At 42.4% G+C, this 13,405-nt stretch overlaps 1 protein-coding gene across 1 annotated transcript in view; it reads right to left on the bottom strand.

Annotated features, from left to right (window-relative positions):
• Positions 1-2,966: 2,966 nt before the first annotated feature.
• Positions 2,967-13,405, bottom strand: part of LOC135051062 (uncharacterized) — a 45,541-nt gene continuing 35,102 nt past the window's right edge. Inside the window, exons 2-4 of the mRNA XM_063957242.1 lie at positions 4,883-4,951; positions 4,598-4,807; positions 2,967-3,677 (exon numbers count right to left, since the gene is read on the bottom strand). Coding sequence (XP_063813312.1) covers positions 3,061-3,666 — 606 coding nt within the window. The 5' untranslated portion in view covers positions 3,667-3,677; positions 4,598-4,807; positions 4,883-4,951 and the 3' untranslated portion in view covers positions 2,967-3,060. The remainder of the gene's footprint in view (positions 3,678-4,597; positions 4,808-4,882; positions 4,952-13,405) is intronic.

The following is a 13,405-nucleotide window of genomic DNA, read 5'->3' as shown; positions in this document are numbered from 1 at the left end:
GCGTCCTATTTTTTACACATTACGGCAGACAGCATCCCCTTTTAACACATTACGACAGACAATCCCCATTTTTACACATTACGGCAACAAGTCCCCCTTTTTACACATTACGGCAGACAGAATCCACCTTTTACACATTACGGCAGACAGCGTCCCCTTTTTACACATTATGGCAGACAGTGTCCCCTTTTTACACATTACGGCAGACAGTCCCCTTTTTTACACATTACGGCAACCAGTCTCCCTTTTTACACATTACAGCAGACAGCGTCCCCTTTTTACACATTACGGCAGACAGCATCCCCTTTTTACACATTACGACAGATAGCCCCCCTTTTTACACATTACAGCAGACAGCGTCCTATTTTTTACACATTACGGCAGACAGCATCCCCTTTTAACACATTACGACAGACAATCCCCTTTTTTACACATTACGGCAGACAGAATCCACCTTTTACACATTACGGCAGACAGCGTCCCCTTTTTACACATTACGATAGACAGCCCCCCTTTTTACACATTACAGCAGACAGCGTCCTATTTTTTACACATTGCGGCAGAGTCCCCTTTTTTACACATTACGACAGATCGTCCCCCTTTTTACACATAACAGCAGACATCGTCCCCTTTTTACACATTACGGTAGATAATGCCCCTTTCTACACATTACAGCCGACAGCGTCCCATTTTTACACATTACAGCAGACAGAGTTCACCTTTAACACATTACAGCAGACAGCGTCCCCCTTTTTTTTTACACATTACGGCAGACAGAGTACACCTTTAACACATTACGGCAGACAGCGTCTCCTTTTTTACACATTAAGGCAGACGGCATCCACCTTTTACACATTACGGCAGACAGCGTCCCCTTTTTACACATTATGGCAGACAGTGTCCCCTTTTTACACATTACGGCAGACAGCATCCCCTTTTTACACATTATGGCACACAGAGTCCCCTTTTTTACACATTATGGCAGATAGCCCCCTTTTTACACATTACGGCAGACAGCATCTTTTTTTTTTTACACATTACGTCAGACAGCGTCCCCTTTTTACACATTGCGACAGAGTCCCCTTTTTTACACATTACGACAGACAGTCCCCCTTTTTACACATAACAGCAGACATCGTCCCCTTTTTTACACATTACGGTAGATAATACCCCTTTCTACACATTACAGCCGACAGCGTGCCATTTTTACACATTACAGCAGACAGAGTTCACCTTTAACACATTACGGCAGACAGCGTCCCCTTTTTACACATTATGGCACACAGTGTCCCCTTTTTACACATTACGGCAGACAGTGCCCCTTTTCACACATTACAACAGACAATCCCCTTTTTTACACATTACGGCAACCAGTCCCCCTTTTTACACATTACAGCAGACAGAGTCCCCTTTTTACACATTACGGAAGACAGAATCCACCTTTTACACATTACAGCAGACAGCGTCCCCTTTTTACACATTATGGCACACAGAGTCCCCTTTTTACACATTATGCAGACAGTGCCCCTTTTCACACATTACGGCAGACAGCGTCCTCTTTTTACACATTACGACAGACAGTCCCCCTTTTTACACATTACGGCAGACAGCGTCTACTTTTAACACATTACGACAGACAATCCCCTTTTTTTACACATTACGGCAACCAGTCCCCCTTTTTACACATTACAGCAGACAGAGTCTCCTTTTTACACATTACGGCAGACAGAATCCACCTTTTACCCATTACGGCAGACAGCGTCCCCTTTTTGCATATTATAGCAGACAGCATCCCCTTTTTACACATTACAGCAGATAGCCCCCCTTTTTACACATTACGACAGACAGCGTCCTATTTTTTCACATTACGGCAGACAGAGTTCACCTTTAACACATTACAGCAGACAGCGTCTCCTTTTTTTACACATTACGGCAGACAGCATCCTTTTTTTTTTTTTTTTACACATTACAGGAGTCAGTCCCCGTTTTTACACATTACGACAGACAATCTCCTTTTTTACACATTACGGCAACCAGTCCCTCTTTTTACACATTACAGCAGACAGAGTCCCCTTTTTACACATTACGGCAGGCAGCGTCCCCTTTTTACACATTATAGCACACAGAGGGGTAAATTTACTAAGATTCGTATTCTTCCCGATTTTGACCGAGATGCCGTTTTTTCTTCAAAGTGTCATCTCGGTAATTTACTAAGCAAAAATCACGGCAGTGATGAGGGCATTCGTATTTTTTTGTAACTCAATGAAAAAAATACGAATGAATACACCATCGGTCAAACGCGGCTGATTAAATATAGAACACGGTCATTTACTAAGCATTCGTATTTGTATTTTAGACCGTGAAAATGGTTTTACGTTCGTAAACTTTTACTAATCGTAAAAAATTCCTAAAAAAAAAATAGACCTGCTTTTGAGAAGCGTGTTTACATGTGTCGTCAATTATTCATTACTCACACCTGACGTTTTGGACCTTTAAAAGGGGCTACAACACATTTCTCCACACTCTCAATCTGAAATGGCTGCTACTGTGTGTCGTACTGCTGTATTGTTTTCTGTGGGATACCTGTCACTGCTCCATGATGCTACAATAAAACCAAGCCAGGAAAAACAACAGGGTCTGCAGGTTGTATATGTTCCGAGTAGGCTGGCCATGTTTTGTTTTTTATATTGTCCGTTTAAACTTTAAAAAAACTTGATGATGACCATGTTATACAGAAGGTCACAATAAATGTTATAACTGATTTGACTTGGTATGATTTGGTCAAACTGACCCTAGACCCTGACACAGCACGCTCTCGCCCTGTCTCAATACTCATCTGGCCCTATACACTAATGTTTGTTTTGTTTGGTTGTTGCTAATTAAGCAATACACATATTTTGGTTTCACAATTTATTGTAAACAACAGACCAATGTAGTCATAACACATATTTGAAAATTTGAACTGCCCACCATATTATGGCCACTACATATTATTTTCTTTTTTTTTTGGGTGCTGGGTGCAGAGGCTTGTGGGTGCTCGTGGGTGCGGCTTCGACTTGATCATCGAACTGGTGATTGTACTGGTGTTTGGCTAGGGGTTGTTGTGCCTGAGCTTGAGGTCACATGTTGTTGGCCCATTGCACTTAAATTTTGGCTCAAAATATTTAAACTGGCCGTAAGCTGTGTATAAGCGGCAGTATTGGTGGCAATGATTCTCGACAGATTGTCATTTATAACTTGATTGTGCTGTATAATCTGGATCATTGTTTGGTGTTGCCGCTGTTGCTCATCCATGATGCGCTGATGGTTTGCCTGCATTTGTGAGTTGTCTGCCCTCATCTGCTCCATTATGTTTGCTATCCGCCCCACCTGCACGATGAGTCTGGCAGAGTTGCGACTAACTTTTGGCAAATGATGGGGCAGACTAGACAGGTGTTGTGTTTGGGTGGTGAGACACGCGGAGTGGTGTGCCTGGTGTGATGCCCAACCTGACCAAAACTCTGGATCCGTTTGCATTGTCCCTGGTGTTGAGCTCATTTGTTGACTTTGAGAAGCTTGCGGTTGTTGTTGAATGTCCTGAGCCATGTTTGCCTGTGTTGGGTCGATGGGCTGCAGGTGTAGTGTAAAAGTCTCCTGGCCACGGTCCTGCTGGCCATCGTCGCTCATTATGGCTGGATCTGTATGGGGAGGAACACAGGCAATATTTAGTACATATGTAGCATTGGTCTTACAATACTTTTTCAGCAACATGCATTACTTCATAATATTAATGTAATGGTTAAATGGATTATTTCTTAAACTTAACTATGTTGGTTACCTTTTAGTTAATTGATGTGGATAAAAACGTATAATACTCAATTGTATTTTTCTTGTGCCAATTGTAGGATTCAGAGTCATAATTACTGTATACATTCCATGTACTCTTACAAATTTTTAAACTTTAAGTTTTTTTGCCATTCTGAAGGTTCCTTTGGGCCAACACACAAAATTCTATCAATCTTTTCAACAATACAATCAGACATTGGTCATGTCAGTCAGTGGATTTATTAAAGAAGTTTACTAGTAATATCGTGGTCTAAAATGTACAACTTAACAAGGTTATTTAATGTTGTAATGTGCCCTATGTATAGAAGTGGATTTTAGGGACAAGTTTGTTATTTGTTATAGTGTTTAATTTTTTGGGTTGTTTTTAGTGTTGTTTTGCAGAATTTTTTGTCTAAATGTGTGTATATGGACATCCTATAATTTTGCAAATTACATCATAACATTACACTAACAGCATCTGCTTGCAGTAGATTATTAAATCAAGTTTGAATGGTCCTTTTTATTTTTGTTTTTACGAGACTAACAGTGGTGCAGATGTTTAAACCTGGAGAAGGCATAAGTCAGTGAGAAACCAGTGCTATGTGCAAGGTGATAATGGCACAAGGCAAGCATCTCCAAAATGTGGCTTCACAATTTATGTAATTTTTGTACTGCTGCCTTTATCATCTTCCACATAACAGCGTTTTGTCACTTCCTTATGCCTTCACCTGGTTATTTAATAAACTACACTGTTTTTTAACAAAGAAATTAAATGAATTAAAACATTACTCACCAGACACCTGTGGGGATTGCGGATCTACACTTTGGGGGCTTGCCAAAAGTGCCAGTGGTGGCACGGAAGCCACTGCAGAGATGCGCCTTTGGGGGGGTGATGCTGGTGCAGGAGCAGGAGCCTGTACACGGGGCCTCTTGGGTGGCCTTGTAGCCACAGTAACGCTGGCCTGTGATTGGCGCCTTAGTGGCCACGGAACAGACGAAGAACCTGTGTGATAGTATCCTCATTAGATTTCATATGTAAAATGTGTTTGGATAAGATGTGGTTACAGAAAAAACTTACCAGCATTCCCACCATCATCAGCTCTAGGCAGGGTTGGCTGTGGCCTGGATGTGCTGCTTCTCTGGCGTACTGTAGAAAGAAGAAGAATGTCGATATGAACATACTCTTTTTTTTTTTTGTTAACAAATTTTTTGGTTAGGCATAAAAAATATGTGTTAGCTGCTGTGACTTAAAGTATGCGATGCGTAGCCTTGCATGCATGACTACATTGGCTGTGTATACTTTAATTGTATAAATTTCTTAACATTAAAATCAAGCAATAAAAAAAATAAAAAATGAACAATATTATACTACTTAAAACACATACGTCGTAGCTTTACCATGACACAATATTGCATGCTATTTTAAATGTAAAAATTTACTCCAAAAATTTAAACAAACACAAATAGCTGGTTTAAAAAAAATAATTTAAAACATACTAATGCATGTAAAAACACAACAACAAAACAACAACAAAAAAGACACAACACCACAAAAAAAAACCAGTCCAAAAGAAAATTAAATAAAAAAAAAAAAAAACATCACACTTCATTAATAAACTCACAATAACATTAACTTTGTAAAGCAGACAGCTGAAAATGACCAACACAAAAAAAAAAACCGGAGTACATAATGCCTAAATAAACATAATTAATACACACAATACACCAAGCCGCCACAACCTGTGTCTCTCCAGATGTAGTGCAACTACACATCCCAGCATGTCCACCAACACATTTGACATTCACTAAGTACAAAAATGTTGTAAGGCATGATGGGACTTGTAGTTTGACAACAGCTGGAGAAACACAGGGTGGCCTGGCCTGCACTACATCACCAACCCATTTGGGCATCACCACACAGCAAAAAAAAAAAAAAAAAATAAGGACAAAGCACAGATGAAAAAAATAAAGACTGAAATATGATAAACTCACCATCCGCCCTTGGGCGGTCCGAATCACGGACATGAAGTGCAGAAACCACCTCGGCCAGAATCAGCTAACAAATTGGCTCCTCCCAATCTTTATAAGAAACTCGGAAGGGGTGTCCACCCCCGGTTTGCCGGGCCGATTTTGCCTCCTTAGCCATCTTGGCCTTCACACGGCGCTTGATGTCATAGAAGCGTTTCCTACAGGTGTCCTCGGTCCGCCTCACCACACCCTAACTGTTCACAGCAGCAACAACCTTCCCCCATAGGACAGTCTTCCTGCGGGTCGACACCTTAGCTGCATCAGACCCAAACAATTGGCGATGATGCCTCATCAGCTCCCGCACCAGAGCCATGTTTTCTGAGTAGCTAAACTTCACATTGCGGCCCGTCCTTGTAGTGGTATGTGGCTGCGGAGCCACAACACCATCACTATCAGTATCACTTGAAAGCGCAGCCGCAACCTCACCCTCCTTCTCACTAACCTCCTCCCTCTCACTCACCTCCACCTCACTCACCTCCTCCCTCTCACTCACCTCCTCCACCTCACTCACCTCCTCCCTCTCACTCACCTCCTCCACCTCACTCACCTCCTCCACCTCACTCACCTCCTCCCTCTCACTCACCTCCTCCACCACACTCACCTCTGACTGTGACATAATCAGAAGAAACCACAAAAAACACAGAGAAAAAAAAACAAATAACACACTCCTCCACTACCCACTACCACTACACACCACACACACACACAAACAATCACTCACAAACAATGACTATAGACGTAACTAAAATACAAAAAAATAGACAGACTTTTAAATAACTCCACAACAAGTATGACAAGACTACTTACACACACAGTACAGCACTCACCAATCACAAAACTCCGCCTCAAAACCTCCACAAACTCCACAAAACTCTCCAACTCCAACAACACCTTCCTCTCTCCTCACCACTAGCTAAACCCACGAGGTGCGGCCGGTTTGGGGCGTTTTTATACTAATGTGCACAGACACTCCTCCACCACGAATACAACCAATCACGGCCGAGTGACAAAAACGAAACTTAGGAAAAAAACACGCCATTGAACGGACAAACACTGCCGTAACAGAAATGTGACGCATTCGTAAAAACCCCACAGAACACGGCCGTAAAACCTCAAAATCGGCCGCATTATACCTTACAAAAACACGAATGACATCGACATCGGAAAACAAAAAAAATACAAATACGACAGCTTAGTAAATTAGTCGTAATCAATTCAAAAAGTTGCAAAATTACACTTTCGATGTCATTCGTGTTGAATCTCGGTCAAAATCGGGAAGAATACGAATCTTAGTAAATTTACCCCAGAGTCCCCTTTTTTACACATTATGGCAGACAGCGTCCCCTTTTTACACATTACGGCAGACAGCCCCCCTTTTTACACATTACAGCAGACAGCGTCCTATTTTTTACACATTACGTCAAACAGCGTCCCCTTTTTACACATTGTGACAGTCCCCCTTTTTACACATTTCGACAGACAGTCCCCCTTTTTACACATAACAGCAGACATCGTCCCCTTTTTCACACATTACGGTAGACAGTGCCACTTTTCACACATTACGGCAGACAACGTCCCCTTTTTACATATTACAGCAGACAGACAGAGTCCCCTTTTTACACATTACGGCAGACAGAATCCACCTTTTACACAATACGGCAGACAGCGTCCCCTTTTTACACAATACGGCAGACAGCGTCCCCTTTTTACACATTATGGCACACATAGTCCCCTTTTTTACACATTATGGCAGACAGTGTCCCCTTTTTACACATTACAGCAGACAGTATCCCCATTTTTACACATTACGGCAGACAGCGTCTCCTTTTTTACACATTACGGCAGACAGCATCCCCTTTTAAACACATTACGGCAACCAGTCCCCCTTTTTACACATTACGGCAGACATAGTCCCCTTTTTACACATTACGGCAGACAGAATCCACCTTTTACACATTACGGCAGACAGCGTCCCCTTTTTACACATTATGGCACACAGAGTCCCCTTTTTTTACACATTATGGCAGACAGTGCCCCTTTTCACACATTACGGCAGACAGCGTCCCCTATTTACACATTACGACAGACAGTCCCCCTTTTTACACTTTACTGCAGACAGCATCCCCTTTTAAACACATTACGGCAACCAGTCCCCCTTTTTACACATTAGAGCAGACATAGTCCCCTTTTTACACATTACGGCAGACAGAATCCACCTTTTACACATTACAGCAGACAGCGTCCCCTTTTTAATCATTATGGCAGACAGTGTCCCCTTTTTACACATTACGGTAGACAGACCCCCTTTTTACACATTACGGCAGACAGCGTCCTATTTTTTACACATTACGTCAGACAGCATCCCCTATTTACACATTGCGACAGTCCCCTTTTTTACAGATTATGACAGAAAGTCCCCCTTTTTACACATAACAGCAGACATTGTCCCCTTTTTACACATTATGGTAGATGGTACCCCTTTCTACACATTACGGCCGACAGCGTCCCATTTTTACACATTACAGCAGACAGCGTCCTCTTTTTTACACATTACGGCAGACAGCGTCCCCTTTTTTACACATTACGGTTGACAGTGCCACTTTTCACACATTACGGCAGACAACATGCCCTTTTTACACATTTCAACAGATAGTCCCCCTTTTTACTCATTACGGCAACCAGTCCCCCTTTTTACACATTACAGCAGACAGAGTCCCCTTTTTACACATTACGGCAGACAGAATCCACCTTTTACACATTACGGCACACATCATCCCCTTTTTACACATTATGGCACACAGAGTATCCTTTTTTTACACATTATGGCAGACAGTGTCCCCTTTTTACACATTACGGTAGACAGACCCCCTTTTTACACATTACGTCAGACAGCATCCCCTATTTACACATTGCGACAGTCCCCTTTTTTTACACATTATGACTGAAAGTCCCCCTTTTTACACATTACAGCAGACATCGTCCCTATTTTACACATTACGGTAGATAGTACCCCTTTCTACACATTACGGCCGACAGCGTCCCATTTTTACACATTACAGCAGACAGAGTTCACCTTTAACACATTACAGCAGACAGCGTCCCCTTTTTTTACACATTACGGCAGACAGAGTACACCTTTAACACATTACGGCAGACAGCGTCTCCTTTTTTTACACATTAAGGCAGACAGTATCCACCTTTTACACATTACGGCAGACAGCGTCCCCTTTTTACACATTATGGCAGACAGTGTCCCCTTTTTACACATTACGGCAGACAGCGTCCCCTTTTTACACATTATGGCAGATAGCCCCCTTTTTACACATTACGGCAGACAGCATCCTTTTTTTTTTTTTTTACACATTACGTCAGACAGCGTCCCCTTTTTACACATTGCGACAGAGTCCCCTTTTTTACACATTACGACAGACAGTCCCCCTTTTTACACATAACAGCAGACATCGTCCCCTTTTTTACACATTACGGTAGATAATACCCCTTTCTACACATTACAGCCGACAGCGTGCCATTTTTACACATTACAGCAGACAGAGTTCACCTTTAACACATTACGGCAGACAGCGTCACCTTTTTACACATTATGGCACACAGTGTCCCCTTTTTACACATTACGGCAGACAGTGCCCCTTTTCACACATTACAACAGACAATCCCCTTTTTTACACATTACGACAACCGGTCCCCCTTTTTACACATTACAGCAGACAGAGTCCCCTTTTTACACATTACGGAAGACAGAATCCACCTTTTACACATTACAGCAGACAGCGTCCCCTTTTTACACATTATGGCAGACAGTGCCCCTTTTCACACATTACGGCAGACAGCGTCCTCATTTTACACATTACGACAGACAGTCCCCCTTTTTACACATTACGGCAGACAGCGTCCCCTTTTAACACATTACGATAGACAATCACCTTTTTTTACACATTACGGCAACCAGTCCCCATTTTTACACATTACAGCAGACAGAGTCTCCTTTTTACACATTACGGCAGACAGAATCCACCTTTTACCCATTACGGCAGACAGCGTCCCCTTTTTGCATATTATAGCAGACAGCATCCCCTTTTTACACATTACGGCAGATAGCCCCCCTCTTTACACATTACGACAGACAGCGTCCTATTTTTTCACATTACGGCAGACAAAGTTCACCTTTAACACATTACGGCAGACAGCGTCCCCTTTTTACACATTATGGCACACAGTGTCCCCTTTTTACACATTACGGCAGACAGTGCCCCTTTTCACACATTACAACAGACAATCCCCTTTTTTACACATTACGGCAACCAGTCCCCCTTTTTACACATTACAGCAGACAGAATCCACCTTTTACACATTACAGCAGACAGCGTCCCCTTTTTACACATTATGGCACACAGAGTCCCCTTTTTACACATTATGGCAGACAGTGCCCCTTTTCACACATTACGGCAGACAGCGTCCTCTTTTTACACATTACGACAGACAGTCCCCCTTTTTACACATTACAGCAGACAGAGTCTCCTTTTTACACATTACGGCAGACAGAATCCACCTTTTACCCATTACGGCAGACAGCGTCCCCTTTTTGCATATTATAGCAGACAGCATCCCCTTTTTACACATTACGGCAGATAGCCCCCCTTTTTACACATTACGACAGACAGTGTCCTATTTTTTCACATTACGGCAGACAGAGTTCACCTTTAACACATTACAGCAGACAGCGTCTCCTTTTTTTTTTTACACATTACGGCAGACAGCATCCCCTTTTTTTTTTTTTTACACATTACGGCAGTCAGTCACCCTTTTTACACATTACAGCAGACAGAGTCCCCTTTTTACACATTACAGCAGACAGAGTCCCCTTTTTACACATTACGGCAGACAGAATCCACCTTTTACACATTATAGCACACAGAGTCCCCGTTTTTACACATTATGGCAGACAGCGTCCCCTTTTTACACATTACGGCAGACAGACCCCCTTTTTACACATTACAGCAGACAGCGTCCTATTTTTTTACACATTACGTCAAACAGCGTCCCCTTTTTACGCATTGTGACAGTCCCCCTTTTTACACATTACGACAGACAGTCCCCCTTTTTACACATAACAGCAGACATCGTCCCCTTTTTCACACATTACGGTAGACAGTGCCACTTTTCACACATTACGGCAGACAACGTCCCCTTTTTACATATTACAGCAGACAGAGTCCCCTTTTTACACATTAAGGCAGACAGAATCCACCTTTTACACAATACGGCAGACAGCGTCCCCTTTTTACACATTATGGCACACAAAGTCCCCTTTTTTACACATTATGGCAGACAGTGTCCCCTTTTTTCACATTACAGCAGACAGTGTCCCCTTTTTTACACATTACGGCAGACAGCGTCTCCTTTTAAACACATTATGGCAACCAGTCCCCCTTTTTACACATTACGGCAGACAGAATCCACCTTTTACACATTACGGCAGACAGCGTCCCCTTTTTACACATTATGGCACACAGAGTCCCCTTTTTTTTTACACATTATGGCAGACAGTGCCCCTTTTCACACATTACGGCAGACAGCGTCCCCTATTTACACATTACGACAGACAATCCCCCTTTTTACACTTTACGGCAGACAGCATCCCCTTTTAAACACATTACGGCAACCAGTCCCCTTTTTACACATTAGAGCAGACATAGTCCCCTTTTTACACATTACGGCAGACAGAATCCACCTTTTACACATTACAGCAGACAGCGTCCCCTTTTTAATCATTATGGCAGACAGTGTCCCCTTTTTACACATTACGGTAGACAGACCCCCTTTTTACACATTACGGCAGACAGCGTCCTATTTTTTACACATTACGTCAGACAGCATCCCCTATTTACACATTGCGACAGTCCCCTTTTTTACACATTACGACAGAAAGTCCCCCTTTTTACACATAACAGCAGACATCGTCCCCTTTTTACACATTATGGTAGATGGTACCCCTTTCTACACATTACGGCCGACAGCGTCCCATTTTTACACATTACAGCAGACAGCGTCCTCTTTTTTACACATTACGGCAGACAGCGTCCCCTTTTTTACACATTACGGTAGACAGTGCCACTTTTCACACATTACGGCAGACAACATCCCCTTTTTACACATTTCAACAGATAGTCCCCCTTTTTACTCATTACGGCAACCAGTCCCCCTTTTTACACATTACGGCAGACAGAATCCACCTTTTACACATTACGGCACACATCATCCCCTTTTTACACATTATGGCACACAGAGTATCCTTTTTTTACACATTATGGCAGACAGCGTCCCCTTTTTACACATTACGGCAGATAGCCTCCCTTTTTACACATTACGGCAGACAGCGTCTCTTTTTTTTTTTTTTTTTTTACACATTACGACAGAAAGTCCCCCTTTTTACACATTACAGCAGACATCGTCCCTATTTTACACATTATGGTAGATAGTAACCCTTTCTACACATTACGGCCGACAGCGTCCCATTTTTACACATTACAGCAGACAGAGTTCACCTATAACACATTACATCAGACAGCGTCCCTTTTTTTACACAATATGGCAGAAAGAGTACACCTTTAACAAATTACGGCAGACAGCGTCCCCTTTTTACACATTACAACAGACAGTCCCCTTTTTTACACATTACGGCAATCAGTCCCCCTTTTTACACATTACAGCAGACAGCGTCCAATTTTTTACACATTACGGCAGACAGCATCCCCTTTTAACACATTACGACAGACAATCCCCTTTTTTACACATTACGGCAGACAGAGTCCCCTTTTTTACACATTACGGCAGACAGCATCCCCTTTTTTTTTTTTTTTACACATTACGGCAGTCCCTCTTTTTACACATTACAACAGACAATCCCCTTTTTTACACATCATGGCAACCAGTCCCTTTTTTTACACATTACAGCAGACAGAGTCCCCTTTTTACACATTATAGCAGACAGAATCCACCTTTTACACATTACGGCAGACAGCCCCTCTTTTTACACATTACGGCAGACAGCGTCCTATTTTTTACACATTACGTCAGACAGCGTCCCCTTTTTACACATTATGGCACACAGAGTCCCCTTTTTTACACATTATGGCAGACAGCGTCCCCTTTTTACACATTATGACAGACAGTCCCCCTTTTTACACATTACGGCAGACAGCGTCCCCTTTTAACACATCACGACAGACAATCACATTTTTTTTTCTTTACACATTACGGCAACCAGTCCCCCTTTTTACACATTACAGCAGACATCGTCCCCTTTTTTACACATTACGGCAGATAGTACCCCTTTCTACACATTACGGCCGTCAGCGTCCCATTTTTACACATTACAGCAGACAGAGTTCACCTTTAACACATTACAGCGACCCCTTTTTTACACATTACGGCAGACAGCATCCCCTTTTTACACATTACGACAGACAATCCCCTTTTTTACACATTACGGCAACCTGTCCCCTTTTTTTACACATTACGGTAGACAACGCCCCATTTTGACACATTACAGCAG

The sequence above is a fragment of the Pseudophryne corroboree genome, chromosome 2, assembly GCF_028390025.1.
Source record: "Pseudophryne corroboree isolate aPseCor3 chromosome 2, aPseCor3.hap2, whole genome shotgun sequence".
Taxonomy (NCBI): Eukaryota; Metazoa; Chordata; class Amphibia; order Anura; family Myobatrachidae; genus Pseudophryne; species Pseudophryne corroboree.
This window is presented reverse-complemented; position numbering and strand designations above follow the sequence as displayed.